The sequence below is a fragment of the Schistocerca gregaria genome, chromosome X (assembly GCF_023897955.1).
Source record: "Schistocerca gregaria isolate iqSchGreg1 chromosome X, iqSchGreg1.2, whole genome shotgun sequence".
Lineage (NCBI taxonomy): Eukaryota > Metazoa > Arthropoda > Insecta > Orthoptera > Acrididae > Schistocerca > Schistocerca gregaria.
The window spans coordinates 610,137,030-610,156,792 of record NC_064931.1 but is presented as its reverse complement, the minus strand read 5'-3'; the positions used below and the strand labels follow the sequence as shown (position 1 = coordinate 610,156,792).

Sequence of the window (19,763 nt, the reverse complement as noted above, 5' to 3'; positions counted from 1 at the left end):
GGTTGCAGAGATTGTCTCCTAAGTCGTTTATGTAGATTAGGAACAGCAGAGGACGTGTATCACTTCTTTCGGGAACGCTGAAAATCACTTCAGTTTTGCGCTGTGATTTTCCGCCAGTTACTACGTATTGTGAATGTTCTGGCAATGATCTCTAACCACGGACGTTTTGTAACTGGGTCGGAAAGCGGTCAGTGACATTGTTACAAAGTGACTTCCGGCACACACCAAAACGTTGCTTGAGGAGTATAAACGTGAATGTACGAGAGGATATACTTTCTTCGGTTGAAAAAATGTGAACTTTGTGGTGAGTCATTGTTAAATATTCCCGCTTCAGCCTCTATACAACTTCCGCTAGTTGGCGACGCTATAAGTAGCCTTCAGAATGACGTTTGTAACGGAGGCTTGTTCCAAGCAGAGAGCTGCCACTGAGGGTTAGGCTCTCGCGGAATGTCTACAGAGACCTAGCAGTGAACAAAAGCACGATGAGTCGTTGTGCGAGACGTCTGTCATCATCACAACAAGCACGCGCAGATCTCTGTAGCCTCCCACGTGCTGGCCAGCCGCACACAGTGTTCGTCGACATAAAAATGCAAACGAACTTCACCATGACAAGGGAAGGCCCCACGCAAGTCTGCGCACCCCAGAGGGGCTCACAAATCTTTGTCGGGCTGTTCTTCCACATCCGTCCTACAGCCCGGATCTCTTCCCTTATGACTTCCATCTGTTTGGAGCAATGAAGGATGCACTTTTCGGGAGACAGTACGTACGTGATGGGGAGGTTATTTATGACGCATGACGTTGGCTCCGACGTCGACTGGTAGAATGGTGCCATTGCAGCATACAGAGTACCTCAGTAAGGTGGCGTGAGGCCGTTGTATTGAACGAAGATTATGTTAATAAACATGGTTTTGTAGCCAGAAGAATGGGGAATTATATAGTTTATTGGTATCTTGATTAAAACCAACCTGCTTTCAGAAAAGAATGTGTTGCATTATTTATTGAACTCCCCTCGCAAATGTATCGCCATCGCTTTACGTTGTGTTACACATAGCTCCGTAAACCTGTAGTTGTTATCACGTTGTCAACTCTGCAGCTGCTGACAGGGCGGTTGTGTCGGCAGGCCCGGGCACGGCGTGGCGGGTGGTGGGGCAGGTGACGGGGCGCGCGGTTCGGCTGGACACGATCGTGTGGCCGGGCGGCGAGCTGGTGGGCGCGGCGGCCGCGGGCCGGTCGCGCTCCGTCTTCCGCATCGTCACGGCGCTGGCGCCGCCCTTCGTCATGGAGGGCGAGCTGGACGAGGACGGGCAGTGCCTGCGCGGCCTGCCCTGCCACCGCGTGCCCGCCACCGGCAAGGACAACCTCACGCTCGTCTTCAACGACATGGACGACGACGACGAGAACGGGCAACGCGACGCTCCCCATAACAGGTCAGTCCGCCACCCCACTGGTGCTCCGCTTCCATTATTGCCATCGGATCCCTTAGAGTGGAGCCGCCCGCGGCACCAGTGCTCGCAGACACGTGGCGGCTGGCGCAGACGATATGGTGAGACCCGACGTGCTCTTACACTAAGGTGCGCGTCATTTACGACGCCGGCCGAGTTTAGGTTCGTTCCGCGCATCTGACGTCACCTAACACATTCAGCCAATGAACAGAGAACGACGTTGCCAGAGCTCGACTGCAGTGTAGAGCACGGATGAGTGTTTTCAGTTTCAGAAACGTTCAGTCATAAATAAAGTAATTGAACAAAAGCAATGTCTTGATAGCAGACTTTCTTTTATAGAAAGTTTGGAAAAAGCATTCTTTATACCAATTGCTTCATATTCTATTAATTAATGAAACCAAACGAGCAATAAGCCTCCTAATTCAGGCAATAGCAAGGAAAGGTGTTTGTATCATTCTCACTAACCGCTTTTTCGCAATAAAGAACAGCGGTAATTGTTTATTTCCTATTGTACTTCGACGAAATTTGAGTAATTCATAATGGTACCAACAGTGTTTGTTGGTATTTTGCGTGATATTTTAAAGTCCTCCAGGAGATACATTGAATGACGAGCTGCGTTAGCGTTGCTGATTCACCTGTGTGTGCCACATGCAAAGTAACTGACACGGATGAACATCGATTCGAGTGCGGGTCGGCAAAGGACGTTTGGTATTTGGTGCGTCAGATATTGGCTTTACTCACACGCACGAATCCCGACAGGATAACTACCCGATCACTTCTTTTCCCCGATAAGATTTATTTCCCAAGAGCAAAAACGAACTCTGTGACGTGGAGCAGCGGCCACGATGTTCACTACCTATTTGGTAATGGCGAAAAGACAGTACCCGATTTTTGGTATTACCTCAACGAATGACATTGTGCTATCGTCAAGAACCCTAAATATGGGCAATATTTTTCTAATTTTCTTTGGAGCGCATACCATAATCCGCCTCGCAGCTGGATTATCGATGACATGAGAAGACAACCATAGCACCTCTTCCCAGTTCCTTTTTTTTATGAGATTGAACAAACAACGGAAACAACGCAACAACGAGACGACACTCATCGAAAAATTCGGAGCGGGCTATGGTATGGAGCATTCTTTGTCGTAGCGGAACGACTTCCTATTAATCTGTTTATGTAGCCGAAGAGGAACGGCCTTCCTTTTATCCATTTGTATAAAAAAATGACATAAAAATTTAAAAAAAGCAGAAAAGCAAACCTTCCCAAGTTTTTGTTCCTTTTTCCTTTTTTCATTTTTGTTAAAAAGTGGCTAGGATAGCTGGCTATTAAAAAAAAGCGTAATGATTAAAGTGTATGGCTGCTAAGAAAAAGGCTCTGAGTTCAAACCTTCATCGGTGCTTAATATTTTCTTTATTTAAAAACAATATCGAAGTGTCTTACTTCATGAATTTTATTCTTTCGAATGTAATTTTGTGAAATTTCTAGTGGCAACTAAAATCGACCATACAGAAAGTATACGCTATGGACTTTTACCTCTGCAAACTCTTCAAAATTTCGTGAGATGGTTTACTACATCTAATGCTTCACAATAACTGCGTTGAACATCGAAACAAAATTAAGTCGTGTATGGGAGGAAGGTATCAGTCAAGAACAAATGTAAAAATCAAATTTTTGGGCCAAATAGTTTTTGTGAAATCGAATGACAAATTGTGTCAAAGCAGTCGAAACACCATGTGTCTGCACGGGCGAGCAGTGCAATGATGACAAAATTGCGCACATTGCGGAATGCGGGGACCACGTCTCTGTAGCAGCGAAAGGGTTAATGCGGCCGTGGTGGCTTTACTTCATAAACTGCGCGCTCCCCCCCTAAACGTAAGTTTGCGAACCATACTACGGCACTGCTTCTCTTGGTGCGTACAACTGACAACGCAGCAATCTCCCGTGTCTGGGCGCGAACCGCTAAGATAAAAGAATTGAACTATAGTCCTGCGTCCACTCTACAGAAGCTCACTCTATGACTACTTATAATAGAAAATCCTATCCCCGGTTGCTGAGTGCAGGGGAAAGTACGAGACACTGGAAATATTCCTTACGCTCACCATTCTACATTACTAGAGCGATTTTGTTACGTATTTAGTAACTTTTTTATTCACGATTAGACGGAATCGATGTCGTGGTTGTAATTTAACGATTTAAAAGGATATTTTGTTTCAACCGCACATATAGAATCAGTCAATCTAGAATATATCACATTAAAATCAGCACTTTCAGGCGAGTAAGCTCCCATCTACATCTACATTTATACTCCGCAAGCCACCCAACGGTGTGTGGCGAAGGGCACTTTACGTGCCACTGTCGTTACCTCCCTTTTCTGTTCCAGTCGCATATGGTTCGTGGGAAGAACGACTGTCTGAAAGCCTCCGTGCGAGCTCGAATCTCTATAATTTTACATTCGTGATCTCCTCGGGAGGTATAAATAGGGGGAAGCAATGTATTCGATACCTCATCCAGAAACGCACCCTCTCGAAACCTGGCGAGCAAGCTTCACCGCGATGCAGAGTGCCTCTCTTGCAGAGTCTGCCAGCTGAGTTTGCTAAACATCTCCGTAACGCTATCACGCTTACCAAATAACCCTGTGACGAAACGCGCCGCTCTTCTTTCGATCTTCTCTATCTCCTCCGTCAATCCGATCTGGTGCGGATCCCACACTGATGAGCAATACTCAAGTATTGGTCGAACGAGTGTTTTGTAAGCCACCTCCTTTGTTGATGGACTACATTTTCTAAGGACTCTCCCAATGAATCTCAACCTGGTACCCGCCTTACCAACAATTAATCTTATATGATCATTCCACTTCAAATCGTTCCGCACGCATACTCCCAGATATTTTACAGAAGTAACTGCTACCAGTGTTTGTTCCGCTATCATATAATCATACAATAAAGGATCCTTCTTTCTATGTATTCGCAATACATTACATTTGTCTATGTTAAGGGTCAATTGCCACTCCCTGCACCCAGTGCCTTCCTCTGTGAAACAGCTTTGGAACAAGGTGTTTAGTATTTCAGCTTTACGCGTGTCATCCTCCGTTTCAATGCCATCATCATCTCGGAGTGTCTGGATATGCTGTTTCGAGCCACTTACTGATTTAACGTAAGACCAGAAATTCCTAGGATTTTCTGTCAAGTCGGTACATAGAATTTTACTTTCTGTAGACACATATTATCGCAAGAATGAGTGTAGCAAAAAAATAAAATAAATGAATTAAAAACACGAGAGGGCTGACAAGGGAAGAGAGTAAAGGGAAAAAAATCATATATATCAACCAGTGTGATGTGGAAGCTTCTATAAACAAATGAAACTATATAGTTCCAGAGAACTTTTCAAGTCTCAGACATGTATAAGTAATGTATACATGCAGTCTAAAGCGAAGAATGAAAATTTGTAGTAAGGCTAGGATTCGAACCCAGGCCTCCTGCTTGTTAGGCAGATATACTAACCACTACGCCGCACTGGCACAGTGGCTCTGTGCAACTGCAGGGACTACCCTATCACACCTCCTTAATCCAAATTCCCATTCATGCCACAGCTCACTTTGCGTTACCCCTAAACTCGAACAGTATAGCAGAGACTCTCCAAATGTGTTGGGATACTCCCCGGGGAATACCAAGTGAGCCGAGGCATTAATGGGCTTTTGGATTGATGAGAGTTGAATGATAAGGTAGTCTGTGGAAGTATGCAAAGCCACTGTGCCAATATGGCGTAGTGCTTAGCGCATCGGCCTACAGATGATGAGGCTCAGGTTCGAATCCCGACATTGGTACAAATTTTCGCTTCAGTCTGCATGTATACAAAACTTCTATAGCGTAGTTGGAGTGGCACTCGGTCGAACTTTATTGTGTAACAAAATTCTGTCATATTTGAATCAATGATAACTACGAGATTAAAAATGCGTAAATAGTGACTGCACACAGAACAGGTAGATAATGTCTATACGTCTTTTTCACGCAGTATTTGTTTTGCCTGCGAAGTCACCGCAAGAGTGCAGGCCCATGCGCGTGATGGTTACGAATTATCTTTTTGTGAACTTAAGTATCGGTGTAGCGCGGGAACACGTTTAAATGGAACATTAATACAGGCGTCATTGTTATGAACTTATGGCATATTAATAAAGCTCAAAGTGGGAGAATGAAAATCTAGCCGCAATATAAGTGTAAATCTGTTTTAAAATGAAAATTACAAAATAATGACAGATGTCGTCTCATATAGTTTGTAAATATGCTCAGAAATACAGAAAAGGCACGCCAGAGGAAAGCTCATGTCGGAGGGATCCAAAATTCATAGAAAGTTCAGTGCCGAGTGAATGCGGAAGGTACGGCAGATACCGGGCACACAGCGGTCAGCAACAGTAAAAATTGCAGATTGTGTGCAGCCGCCGTTAGAAGGCACTACAGGAAACAGTGGTCATCGTCGTGTTTTCAGTCGACGTTACACTTAATAAATCTGAGTTATTTAGTCCGGCAACTATTATGCTACTCTGGGTATGCGTTATTTTAAACGGATTGACGATTAAGGTTTTTCGGAGAATGTGACCGCATTGTCAATACGTAAAATTATTCGACGTGACATCCACTGTTGAAAATGGCCTTCTTCAGGGTGTTTTGTTGACAGTCAGCAAAATACCCTGAGGAAAGTCATTAGCAACAGTGACCGAAGGCTCGTACAATTTTAAATACTGACAAAGAGGTCACATACCCTCAAGATTATCATTAATAGTTACACCGGCCACGGAAGCCTACGTTTACAGATTGATAATTAAATTAGATGTTAACACTAAACACCTTTTATGATTTTAGCCCAACGCATTCACGAAAAATGTACAACACGCACCCGCGCTGCACCCTCAGAAATGCCTTTATTGCACGACGTATTCTTATACTTGCGATGTACTGTTTGAGAAGATGCAAACTTTCTCTTCCGAAGATCGTCCATTTTAATGTGATCAAATAATAAGGTTGTTATAATTATTAGTGTGATTTAACAGTAATAGTCTCTTAAACTCAGCATTGACTTTCTCGGTTGGAGTTTGTTTCAGTATGAATCCATTTAATGTGTGACCGCGTTATATCGACTTTTGGATACTAATACAAGGAGCCTTCATTAGTCACCCAGCTGAAGTACATGAATTACGTTCACCACTGCGAATACTGACAACCATCTGTTGTATATTGGAATGAAAGCAGGGAAAATAAGTGAAACACCGTGAGTCGAACCCACTTTAGGCGAGCGGTTGTCTTAAGCGATTTTTTTACGTTACCAATTTTTTTTCGCGTTGACCACTTTTTTTTTAAATCGGGATAGTGGACCGGTGGGGGTTCGGGGGGCAAAGTGGGCAGGGGTCGAAACCCGAGGCCTGGCCACTGTGTCCCCCTCACCACCACCAAGCCCGTGGTGCTTAGGGAAGTGGGAGACACAGGAATCAACAGACGTGGAAGGCATTCTTGTTGTTTATTTATTTGCATTGTGTTTTTGTGATATTCACTATTAGCCTGAAATTATGTGGATAACATCGGCGCCAGAGAAAAAACTCTAAATGCTGGGTAAAGAAAAGGGTCAACGGCCTTGCCACAACGGATATACCGGTTCCCGTGAGATCACAGAAGTTAAGCACTGTTGGGAGTGGCCGGCACTTGGATGGGTGACCATCCAGCCGCCATGCGTTGTTGCCATTTTTCGGGATGCACTCTGCCTCGTGATGCCAATTGAGGAGCTACTCGACCGAATAGTATCGGCTTCGGTCAAGAACACCACCATAACGGCCGGGAGACCCACGCCCCTCCTATCCGCATCCTTGTCTGAGGATGACACGGCGGTCGGATGGTCCCGGTAGGCCACTCGTAGCCTGAAGACGGAGTGCTTTGCGTAAATAAAAAGAAAAGAAAAAGGAAAAGAAAAAAGAAATAAAATCCGCGCAAACTGCGACGCGCTCTCCCATCCGCGGAGGTAAGAGATAGAATCGATAATGGGCGGCTTAAACTCAGACACCGCCGGGGGAGGAGGGGTAGGTGCCCTCTGGGCCAGGCAGCCCACAACTTAGTGGAGGTCTAACAAAGACCCCTCGAAGATAGTTAGCCAATAATGTTCGGTAACGTGGCGTGTTTCCGATAGCTGCATGGGCTGTTCGTAAATAGGTCTAGAATTCGAAGCGGGATTTAGGACCCTTATGAATGAGATAAGCGACTGCTCAAATGTTTGACCCACGTAATAGCATGACATTTGGCGGCGGGAAAATGTTTGTCCTCCGGGTATAGAAACATTCGAGGTTCGATTAAGTCTGATGGCACTCGGAGATAGCAGGTAATGATTTGCTGCACGAAGCGCCATACATCTTGCAAAGCGGTGCATGTCAGGCGGTGGTCATCAGTGTCCAGTTGCTGGCAAAGGAGACAAAGAGGGGAATCTAATAAGCCAGTGTTGTGCAGTCACTGTTTCGAGGCAAATTTCCTGTTGACTATGTGATACCACAGTGCCCGGAATTTCGTAGGGAGGAGGGCTGGTGGACGGTAGTCCACACTATGGGGCACTGGATGGAGGAATGTTTGTCTCCATCACATTACGGGGAACACAGCGCAGTAGCAGGCTGTAAAAATCCTTACTCCTGTTGGGCGCGCATCTGGGAGACAGGTATGTATGTAACTGTAGTCGATGGAAAAGGCCGAAATATGAGACAAATGAGGCACGTTATGGCCCACAGACACCGGCGGTGAGTTGGAAGCAGGCAGGAAGCTTTAGCTATTCATGCACGACTCGCGCACCGATCTTAATTTCCGTATGTCGTCATTCATGCGTCAAAACCAGCATTCTTGCACGTTATGTAATTAACGTAAAGGGGCAGGAACTTAGCACTTTGGTCCCTTAGGAATTCACACACATTTGAACATTTGATTGATACGATTTTGCAGTGCCTGTGTTGTTAAGAAGTACGATGCACTGTCCCTTCGACCACGCACACATATCCGAAGAAACACTATGTCGCACGTCTTAACAACACAGGCGCTGCAATGTCGTTCTTGGTTGGTTGTTTTGGGGAAGGAGACCAGACAGCGTTGTCATCGGTCTCATCGGATTAGGGAAGGATGGGGAACGACGTCGGCCGTACCCTTTCAAAGGAACCATCCCGGCATTTGCCTGGAGCGATTTAGGGAAATCACGGAAAACCTAAATTAGAATGGCCAGATGCGGTATTGAACCGTCGTCCTCCCGAATGCGAGTCCAGTGTCGAATGAAGGTTGTTTGAAAAAGCAGTCAGACCAACAGTAATTTTATCAAACCAAAACGTAATCACTCGCCCAGAAGAATTTTCTCAAAATTCTCTAAATTTTTATCTATCGTTTCGAATAATGCGCCTACTTGTCTGTTCGAATCTAAATGTCACTTTAAATTTTCATGGGCCTAGGTAATACTAGGATACTGGATCAGCTCCTTTCCTCATTACATTGTTTCCAAGTGTTCACCTTTTACACATGGATAACTCCGATTACTTGTGCAGTTTCTCGTGTTTTGGTTACTATAGGCAGTTACGGAGATTCAAGTACCGTATAAGAGCATATCTCTCAATAATGGAACACACTCATCTTAGCCCCATAGGGTTTCGGAAACTGGAATAAATAATTTTCACCTCGGGTCCAAAATCAGTTGTAAGTTTTCCCACTAGAATTTTACAGGATAGATTCACTAATAACAGAAACTACTTTTATGCATAAGTGTATAATCAACAAAGCTATTGAAGTAATTTCAAATCGGGTAGCAGATTATGGCCATGACATTCATCGAAACTAAGCCATATTGGCAAAATACACCCAGTGGTATTTCTAGATTGAAGGCAGTCGTTAAAAATTAAGTCCTCACTTTAACAGCGCTTTCCCTACGCAGATTAACATTAGTGTAGCGAGGAAATGTTGCATAAGAAAGTTTGTGTCGACCACTATGGAAGTCAGCACCGACACAAACAATGAAGGAGAGGAGTTGCAATGGCCGGTAGTAGGAATCTAAAATGATCTGTACATTAAACTTTAAGATTAGTATAACACTTTATTTCTAACAAAAAAGTAAACGTAGCTTCTCTTTATTAAGTAGTTTCCTGCCCTCTTACTTGCAAGTACTTCAGTGAGGATATTACACTATCATGTAGCAGGGAAGCACTAATGCACAGTATTGTTACGATAAGCATCGATGTACGACTGCTTTCTTACTATAGAACACACTATTCTTGATTGAGAACAGATGCCATAGAACCGTAGTCCTGGATTGAGGCTACATTTTACCGTCTACTCCTTTTATTTCATTCGCCCACAACGAAATAATCACAAGTTCTGTTGGTGAATGTTTAGAGGCTTTTAATATGGCACTTATTAGCCTTCTCTGTGTCTCAGCCAAGGAACCACGTCAACATATGCTAGAGTTAGAACTGCACAGTTCTGTTTTGGCAAGATGTTCTAATGAGATCATCGTTGTTATCGTATTGTTGGTGCTGCCGACCTTGTTTCTCAAAACGTCTACAGTTTGTCCACCAGCTGTAAGGACGTTACGAATGAATTTTGTTGCCCTAAGTTTAGCATATGTAGTGTCAATTAAAAGCGAAAAATTAAAAATGTACGTCGGCCTGTGATTCGATGACGCGTTCCTGCCCTTCACGGTTTATGCATCATACACTCCGATCACGCCCTTCGTGTTAACGCAAAGCTTAAGCTTGTCGAGGACGTTTTGACAGCGCTGCAAGAATTTCCAACAGAAAAAATATTGTGAAAAGTTTAACTCATCCGCAGTCTCAAAGTTGCTACAGAGAGTGAATCCAAGCACGCCTCTGGAATACATTCGAATCATCAATCCTCCACAGTCTCTTATCATCAGAAGTAATCCTGAGGTTTTGATTAATTCAGACACATCGACCTTGAGGTAAGGATTGAGTCGGTTAGTGAGACATTCTGCGATGACGTAATTGCTGACACACTGCCCGTGTATGTCAGAAATCCGGGTTTGAATCCTTCTCTGACAAACTGTTGTAACTCATCATATGTAAACGACGCCAAAAGAGATTTTTCAAAATGATAACTGTACCTTCCAGCTATCGAATGGAACTATACAATATTTTCGATTTTGAGTCCCTTTTGCTTCGATCATCTTAACGTCAATGTGTAACCTAGCATCTCAAAGTTCTTTTTAAAGGACGTCCAACTCATTATCCATTTTTCCATAGAATTTCCAAATGGGCACAGATGAACGAAATGAATCAACAATAGATATGACCTTGATACCCTTCTCTTCTATGTAAATTTAGTCCGACCGACCGATTGCGGCAATTTTTGACGTTTTAAATAAGTAGAACTGATTAGAGATGTTAATTTCGTTATTTTATACATGATTTTTAATTGTTTTTTCTTAATATAAACTGTAACAGCATTGCTTTCAACATTTTCGTCCTTGCAGTGTTTCGTGACGGAGAGGAAAGGAGTTCAAATCTCCACCTGGTTACGTAAATTTAGGGTTTCCGTAGTTTGTTTACATTAGTTCAGGAAAATTCTTAAACAGTTCCATGAAAATGACGTTACCGAGAGAGTATCCTATTATTTTTCAAACTGAACTTGAGGTCCTTCACTACGAGCTCGTCATCGAAGAGATGTCATACACTAAACTTACATTTTAAGGAAGGACGACGAAATCTGTCGTAATCTTCTTGAAGAAACGATCCTGGCATTCGCTGAAAGAAAGAAGGGAAATAACAAACAGTCTATTTCAGGAGAGTCGGACTGAAATTTCAACAAAGTTGGGCACACAGTAGAATCCAGTGTGTCTACCAATAAACGACTTAGTTTCGTAAATTTAATCAACAAGATCTCGATACAAACGGCCAATAATACAGTGTGGCTTTAATTAAACTTTCGCCACTTGGGAGGGGCACATGACAAACGAGTGATCGTAGGACACTGAAACATTGTGAATATATGTGTGAGGACATGTGCAAGAGAAATAACGAATAAACCGTGGAAAGAAAAATATTTTACTTTCAACATGAGAAAGTAAAATTTGTTAATGGTGAACCATATCTAACTTCCAGATTACAAAGTTTGCTCAGTTTGATAACCATCTGCATCATCCTGGAACTGCACTAGAGATTGCTCTACTGCTGGCCGTAACAAGGGTAGACCATGGAATGTTTAGCTGTCGGGACACAGTTCGTGCACTGCTTGAAGATAACACATGGCTTTAAATCTTCTCAGCCATGCCAAAAATAAATTATTTAACAACTTTTGACGCAACTGGCCGGCGATCTCTCCCAGGAGCAATTCGCAAATCACCAGTTCGGATTTCCGAGTCATATTCTTCAACTCCGGTGCGGAAAGAGAACCTCTCCTTATTCCTTCAGTGCGTCGATATTCGTGCGAGGAACAGCACTATTGCTGTTGTTATGATAAAACAGCTTTACGATTAAAGCCCAACTCACCTTGTCCAGATACATGTTGGTGGTCTGCAGCTGCAATACACATGATGTGTTTCAACCCTGTCACCGTACCAGTATTGGCACCCGACCACAATTCATAGCCCTAACGCTAGTAACAACGCAAATCCAGTAGAGCACAGTCTAAACGTCACTCTTATAAAGATGAATACCATACGGTAAATAATTTTCCTTCTACACTGGTTCAGGTAGAGAAAGTTTAATTATAACCATCCTGCATATCTGTATCGTGGATAATCATGTTCATAGGAACAACAACGTCTCGTTCTTTGTCTGTACTTGGAGGTTTGCCATTTTTAAAATATGTATATTTCTTTAAGGCGCGCAAAGTTGCAACTCTTCCAGCAATGTATCTTGTTCTCCTGTTTATATTGCTTTAAGCTGAGAACTTTCGAAAAGTATTATCTCCTTCTCTCCCGTTGTTTCTTCTGGGTGGTCAGCAGAATTACACATTTAGCCCTCACTGACTTGCAGCAGGAAGTAAACCAGTTTGTCAGTTTCTTCGTAATTTCACAAAGGATCTCGTTATCTCTATTTGTGGACGCCGCCTCTGCTTGTAGTGTGCGTCTGCTGATGAGCGCTCACTTGTCTCGTCGGAGTGTACTGGCGGGCATCCGATTATATAGCCTGAATTCCGCTCTGATTTACTTCCTTTCTTGTCAGTTTCGTCGTGCTGAGCCACAGCCTGAATGTAATCCACAGTTATATCGTCTACCATGTTCCAATGCTAACCTAAATCTCGTTCCCATATCTAGTACATCCAGAAGTGCAACTGAACACTAGAAAAATTACTTAAAATATTGCATCTCCCATCGAAAACGTTCAGTCCTAGCGTTATCAGTACTTGGTAAGGATGTGACAAAATGACTAATATCAGAAACAATACGGACGAACTCTTCCCGACATCACTGCGACCTTAACGAGATTAGTATCGAAGCAATAAAATGCACGGGAAGAGGGGGAATTATAGTAATAGTATGATGGATGGCCCAGGATTAAGTCACAATAACAATACTGCACCTTAAGGGTGCCTATTGAAATTTGCATGTAGTTGCATGAGGTAGTTTGGAAACAGAGCCTATCTGTATGTCTATTTTTTTATGTTTCACTTCAAGATCGTATCATGGATTTTTAAAAAGCAGTAACAATGACTACAAAAATTATAAAGATAGAGCAACTTTAAGGTCGCACCACTATGAATTGCCAACATCAGATTATTTTTCTGAATAATATAATAATAATTCTGAATAATATATTTCTGAATAATAATAATAATAATAATAATAATAAATAAGTAATACTATTTTTCTGAATAATATAATTCAGTGCCAATGGGCCTCCATGTCAGCCGTAATTCTGGTTTGATCAGGAGGGGCATGGAATAAACACACCGTTCTCCCAGCCACTGTCAGTTTCCGAGACCATGGAACCACTGATTCTTACTCAGGTAGCTCGTTAATTGACATGACGAGGAAGAGTGCACATTGTTCCTGCCCAGGAACAATCACTGGCAGTACCAGGAATTGAATCTGGGCGCTCCAGTAACATGGCTCTCAAAAACGGGACCGAAATTTCAGCAGAAATCTCTGTGACTGCTACTTGGTCTAGAGGAAGTTAACTGGCTTGAAGAAGTAGTGATAAGAAGGGCATCCGAACACCCTCTAACGTTAACAATACTAAATTCTATAATAATCATGTACAGGGTAAAGGCAAACGAAAAAGAAGAAAACAGTGTCACTGTCTTATCAGTCTCAACTTCGAATAATTGTACTTTTAGTGCGTTCCGTACTAGAAACTAACGTATTATCTAATTTCTTATTTCAGTTTTACTTCCTTGCTCTTAGGCTTTTCACTGGCTTTCATTCACTACCGATGGAATGCTACCAATACAGATAGGATCCAAAGTACACACATGGGATCAGCCGAAAATTTACCATCATTCTCAGTTCCTTTCTGCCACTCAAAGATAACAAACGAATAATGACTTTGTGTTATGTAATAAATGAATAAATTTGTGCTGTGTGACGTTCGCGCCATGGAGCTGCTGACGAGGAACGGCCGGCCGGAGTGGCCGAGCATTTCTAGGTGCTACAGTCTGGAACCGCGCAACAGCTGCGGTCGCAGGTTCGAATCCTGCATCGGTCATGGATGTGTGTGATGTCCTCGGGTTAGTTAGGTTTAAGTAGTTCTAAGTTCTAGGGGACTGATGACCTCAGAATTTGAGTCCCATAGTGCTCAGAGCCATTTGGACCATTTTGACGAGGAACGTCAGATTCAAAAATGGTCAAATGTCTCTGAGCACTATGGGACGCAACTGCTGAGGTCATAAGTTCTCTAGAACATAGAACTACTTAAACCTAACTAACCTAAGGACATCACACACATCCATGACCGATGCAGGATTCGAACCTGCGACCGTAGCGGTCGCGCGGTTCCGGACTGTAGCGCCTAGAACCGCTTGGCAACTCCGGCCGGCGGAACGTCAGAGATTAAACGTAAGATAGTAGGGCTATGCACTACACTTGTGAGTATGTGGGTTTTATTCTGTCAAGTTGAACAATGCATTGATGCAACAAGTACCCTTTGGCTCCTGCAAAAAGCAACTTTCCACCTCACACTACTACAGAAGTCACACAGACGCTCCTAATGTACCAACAAGAACTGCTTGAAAAACATTCTCCCTATGCCTTGATGAAGTCAAGAACTCCTATCCACCCCTAGTCTAACTATTGGCGTGGTACACCAGTCAGATAACCAGTCCACGGCGATGCCACTCATTACTCGCTCGCAGGCGTTTAACTAGTACTCTGTCCGTGTTCACATCGCACAGTAAGTGCGGCGGCCAACACAGTGAACAGCGCTTAATCGCGAGCGACTCAATATATAGTGTCACTCCGATTCACTAACCACTTATATGCTCTCCCAGTGAAGTAGTGAGGAGAGACTTTGTTCCTCGCTCTTTGCATACACGTACGAGCAAAGGCCGGAGTGGCCGTGCGGTTCTAGGCGCAACAGTCTGGAACCGAGCGACCGCTACGGTCGCAGGTTCGAATCCTGCCCCGGTAATGGGTGTGTGTGATATCCTTAGCTTAGTTAGGTTTAATTCGTTCTTAAGTCTAGGCGACTGATGACCTCAGAAGTTAAGTCGCATAGTGCTCTGAGCCATTTGAAGCCACGTACGAGCGCACTCGCTCTCGTTAGATGTTCCCGCTCCAAGAGCAAAAACAGAACGGCCCCTTTTCCTGGAAAATTTGCAAGGGTATATCATTCGCTGTCATCTCTCGTTCCTCTGACTCTTTGCGTCAAAAGTATTCTGCCAATCAGCTTTGCTCTTTTAAAGGGGGGGGGGGGGGCGGGTGACGTTTCGTATAAGTCGACCAATTCGGAAATTTGTAGGATTTCTGTTGGCGTATACTGTCCTCCTGTAAGAACTCCGTAACTACGCAGTCGGACCATCAAAAAATGCGTCTTCTGGGTGCTCCCACACAATGTAGCGGAATTTGCTTTTAAGTCAAACATGGGGGTTGTTATCCCTTCACTCCGGCAAAAGCTCTCTTCTCTCTGGGCGGTCGCTTCGGCCGAAGTAGGTATGTTGTTGACCCAGCTCTCTGAAGGGACGGTGTCCCCAGTGGGCTGGTTTCCTCTTCAGAACGAAAATTCTTGTGACCGTCCTGTTGTGTATGCCAGCCTCGACTTTTTTCAACCTCAGTGCACACTTACGATTTACTTATTAGATTTGCAAATGGCTTACATGAATTCATACAAAATTGACTCTACCTTATCGAGTTTGGGTTCGAATGAAGTATCTTGATGTGCAGTGTATGCTTGTGAGGACGGAATATGTAAGAAATGAAGGTCAAGAGACCACGCCACCTTACACACTGATGAGCTAAAACATTATGATCATCTCTCACCCTGAGGTTTAACACCTGCTGGTAGTGTAGCGGGCACGTGATGCAGTAAAGAAGGTATGTAAGTGGAAGAGAGACGAATGGATAGTCATTATAACGAAGACTGGGACTGCAAATGTGGAAATCCACTGTTGTAAGTGGTTCTGACAATGGACACGTTGTTGCGGCGCTAAGGTTGGAAACGAGAATCTCTGTTCCGTGAAGCTACTCGGCTATTTGCGTACTGCTGTCATGAGCACCTATGAAGAATAGTTGAAGGATCGTGGAATAACGCGTAGGCCATATGGAACTGGACGACCATGTCTTATCACAAAACGTAGAGGTCGGAGGATCCCCCACCGTGTAATACAAGATAGGCAGCGATCTGTGGCTGATGTGACGACAGAGTACAAAGCTGCTGCAGGCAGAAGGGTTTCGGAGCACAAAGTTCAAAGGCCATTGTTGAAAATGGAGCTACATATCACACGACCGCTACGTGTTCCTGTGTTGATCCAACGACATCGTCAGTTACGACTGCAATGGGCACAGTATCACTGAGTTTTCACCATTGATCAATAGTAATGGGTTGCCTGTCGAATAAATAGCTGCTATGGTAGTACACGAAGAAAGCATGACAACAGTAAACTATGTGAAAATTATTGCGGACCACCTGCATCCCTTCATGGAAGTCTTCTCTGATGGCGATGACAGCTTCCAGCAGGATAACTCTCCACGACGCAAGGCCAAAGTTGTGCAGCAGTGTGGTTTGAGGAACATGCTAGTGAACTCACATTTACGTCTTAGCCAGCAAATGCTCCTGATCTGTACTTATTGGACACAGATCAGGCGCCAGCTGCGCACCCACAATCCACCGTTTAGTAATTTGAGAGACTTTAGTTAGCCATGAGTAGATATATGGCACCACACAGTTCATGTAGAATCCATGCCAGCAGAATCGTTACTGAACCAATGCGCTGTTAAATAAGTGGTCATAACGCTTTGCCCGCCCCCGGTAGCTGAGTGGTCAGCGATACAGAATGTCAATCCTAAGGGTTCGGGTTCGATTCCCGGCTGGGTCAGAGATTTTCTCCACTCAGGGACTGGGTGTTGTGTTGTCCTAAGCATCATCATTTCATCCCCATCTACGCAAAAGTCGCCGAAGAGCCGTCAAATCGAAAGACTTGCACCCGGCGAACGGTCTACCCGACGGGAGGCCCTAGTCACGCGACATTATTATTATAACGCTTTGGCCCATCAGTGTATGTCGATTCCATCTGTAAGTCCACCGTAGGCCGCTGAAGAAACGAATTGTTGTCGAACAGAAGTACGTGACTATAGGCAGATGTCTCTAATGACAGTAGGCTGCAGAACTATAACGCTAGCCTATTATGACCTTTATGAAGACCGAAAATCTCCTGCAGGAAACAACTTAGATTTCACAAACACCAATCGTGTGAAAACCAGCTCGGTTTGTTCGTGCACGAGACTCAAGAAGACAGCAGATACCGGCTGCCAGGTTGATTCCGTCTTGCATGATTTTCGTAAAGGCAGTTGCCTCACTTAGCTTCACTTGAAAATCTTCAGGAAGTTTAGTCTACCCACAAAGAAAGTAATGCAGCTTCCAAAAACTACGTTCTACCTATAACTCAGTCTCGACAGTCGGGTCTGTTACCCGATAAGACTGATGTATAAAACAGAGAAGAACTAAAGAAGGGTAGCACATTGATCGAGTGAGTGCAAAACCATTACGTAGACGCTCATCCAGCTCAATGGCACCCGGCGAAGAGAGGTGTTGTGCCTCATGGCATATTGCCTCTGTCTACGGAAATCTAGCGAAAAAACCATGGACGTACAGTAAGAGGGATTACAGCTTGCATGGAGGTTTACTTATAATCGTTCCTTCCACACACATTTGCAACTAGATCAATGGTAAAGTGACAGTACGTCACAAAAGTGGTATGGTAATGTTCTGTTTGGCATAGTTTGCCTTTGCAGTGGGGTTACCTACATTCAGGGTGAAGGTCAGCGACCGAGTACACATGTAATCACCAAGCCACGCCCTCTCCGCCTCCTCCCCTCACCCTCCAACTCCTCATCCTTCCCACTACCCCTCCTCCTCCCCACCACTCTATCTCCATCCAGTCGTAGCACATTATTAAAAAATGAAATAACCAATAACAAATCTAAAGCGGCGGAAATAGTCCAATTGTATTAATGGAAAAAATTTAAAAACACCTCCCCTCCCGCTGTCACTAACAGATCACACAGTGCAATTGTCCTTATCTCCAGCCAATCATAGTGCATAATTGAACATCGAAACTGATGGAAACAGACATGTTATGTGCTTTATATTCCACGTCCCCCTCCACTTTCCTACCAATAGAGTGTAGTATAAAAAAATTGCGTCAAATATGCAGTAAAAACTACATAGTCTTGAGATTAAAGCAAAATATTTTCATTGTTCACGAAAGACATTTACGTCTGGTGTAAAAATAGTGATAATTTACATTGTTTGTATACACGTATATAGCTCTGATTCTATATTAAAATGACTGCAAGGTCAAAGATAAACGTTATATACGTAAAATGGGCACACACATTCCATAGTTTCTACCTATGTCTCCTCTCCTCCAATAAGAGCCTAATATTATACTGTTACAATATACCCCATATGGTCTGCGTTAAAAATTATCCGAAATATTTATCAAAAATATGTCAAATTATTTAAATTAATATACCGAAATTGTTTATGGACTGGCTTACCAGTCACATCAGTCAGAAAGAGTCTGAAAAACGTACAAGGGTGTTTCAGGGTAGGGTGTGCTGAGAAATAATTGTTAAGAGATAAATCTGGTAGGTTCCACCGTGTCCGAGATAATTAACATTGAAGTTGGCCGATCAGGCCGTTGCGCCCTCTAATTAAAGCAGACCCACCAGAGACGATGACACCAAGTGTGTTCTTCATTTGGTTCCTAAAACCGAATAGGGGAGCGCTACAAAAACTGAACATGGAACGATATCAATGATGGAACTCTAGCAAAAGGCTAACCAGCCTCGTGGCCTATCATCAGCGCTATGACAACAACAGACACTAATCAAATCTGGCAGACCACTTGAATTTGAGCGCACATGGGCCTTATTGGCTAAATTCACTGTTAGTTCACTCGGAAATGGCGCAACATACCGAATTTTTTCTTAACAATTATTTCTCAACACAACCTACCCTGCTACACCTTTACAAGCCTCCAGATTGTTTCTGATCATCCTCTGTGTCATTCACCATGGAATAATAAAATGAATATGTAACATATTTCTCTATAATTAATAAATAGCCAAAATTTTCTTGTTGTTGTTGTCTTCAGTCCTGAGACTGGTTTGATGCAGCTCTCCATGCTACTCTATCCTGTGCAAGCTGCTTCATCTCCCAGTACCTACTGCAACCTACATCCTTCTGAATCTGCTTAGTGTACTCATCTCTCGGTCTCCCTCTACGATTTTTACCCTCCACGCAGCCCTCCAATGCTAAATTTGTGATCCCTTGATGCCTCAAAACATGTCCTACCAACCGATCCCTTCTTCTAGTCAAGTTGTGCCACAAACTTCTCTTCACCCCAATCCTATTCAATACTTCCTCATTAGTTATGTGATCTACCCATTTAATCTTCAGCATTCTTCTGTAGCACCACATTTCGAAAGCTTCTATTCTCTTCTTGTCCAAACTATTTATCGTCCATGTTTCACTTCCATACATGGCTACACTCCAAACAAATACTTTCAGAAACGACTTCCTGACACATAAATCTATATTCGATGTTAACAAATTTCTCTTCTTCAGAAATGCCTTCCTTGCCATTGCCAGTCTACATTTTATATCCTCTCTACTTCGACCATCATCAGTTACTTTACTTCCTA

General features: G+C 43.5%; 1 protein-coding gene across 1 annotated transcript in view; it reads left to right on the top strand.

The window, feature by feature from the left end:
- The first annotated feature begins 255 nt into the window (after nucleotides 1–255).
- LOC126298239 (glutamate receptor ionotropic, NMDA 3A-like) overlaps nucleotides 256–19,763 on the top strand; it is an 821,644-nt gene continuing 802,136 nt past the window's right edge. The window contains exons 1-2 of the mRNA XM_049989544.1: nucleotides 256–292; nucleotides 1,121–1,427. Coding sequence (XP_049845501.1) covers nucleotides 256–292; nucleotides 1,121–1,427 — 344 coding nt within the window. The remainder of the gene's footprint in view (nucleotides 293–1,120; nucleotides 1,428–19,763) is intronic.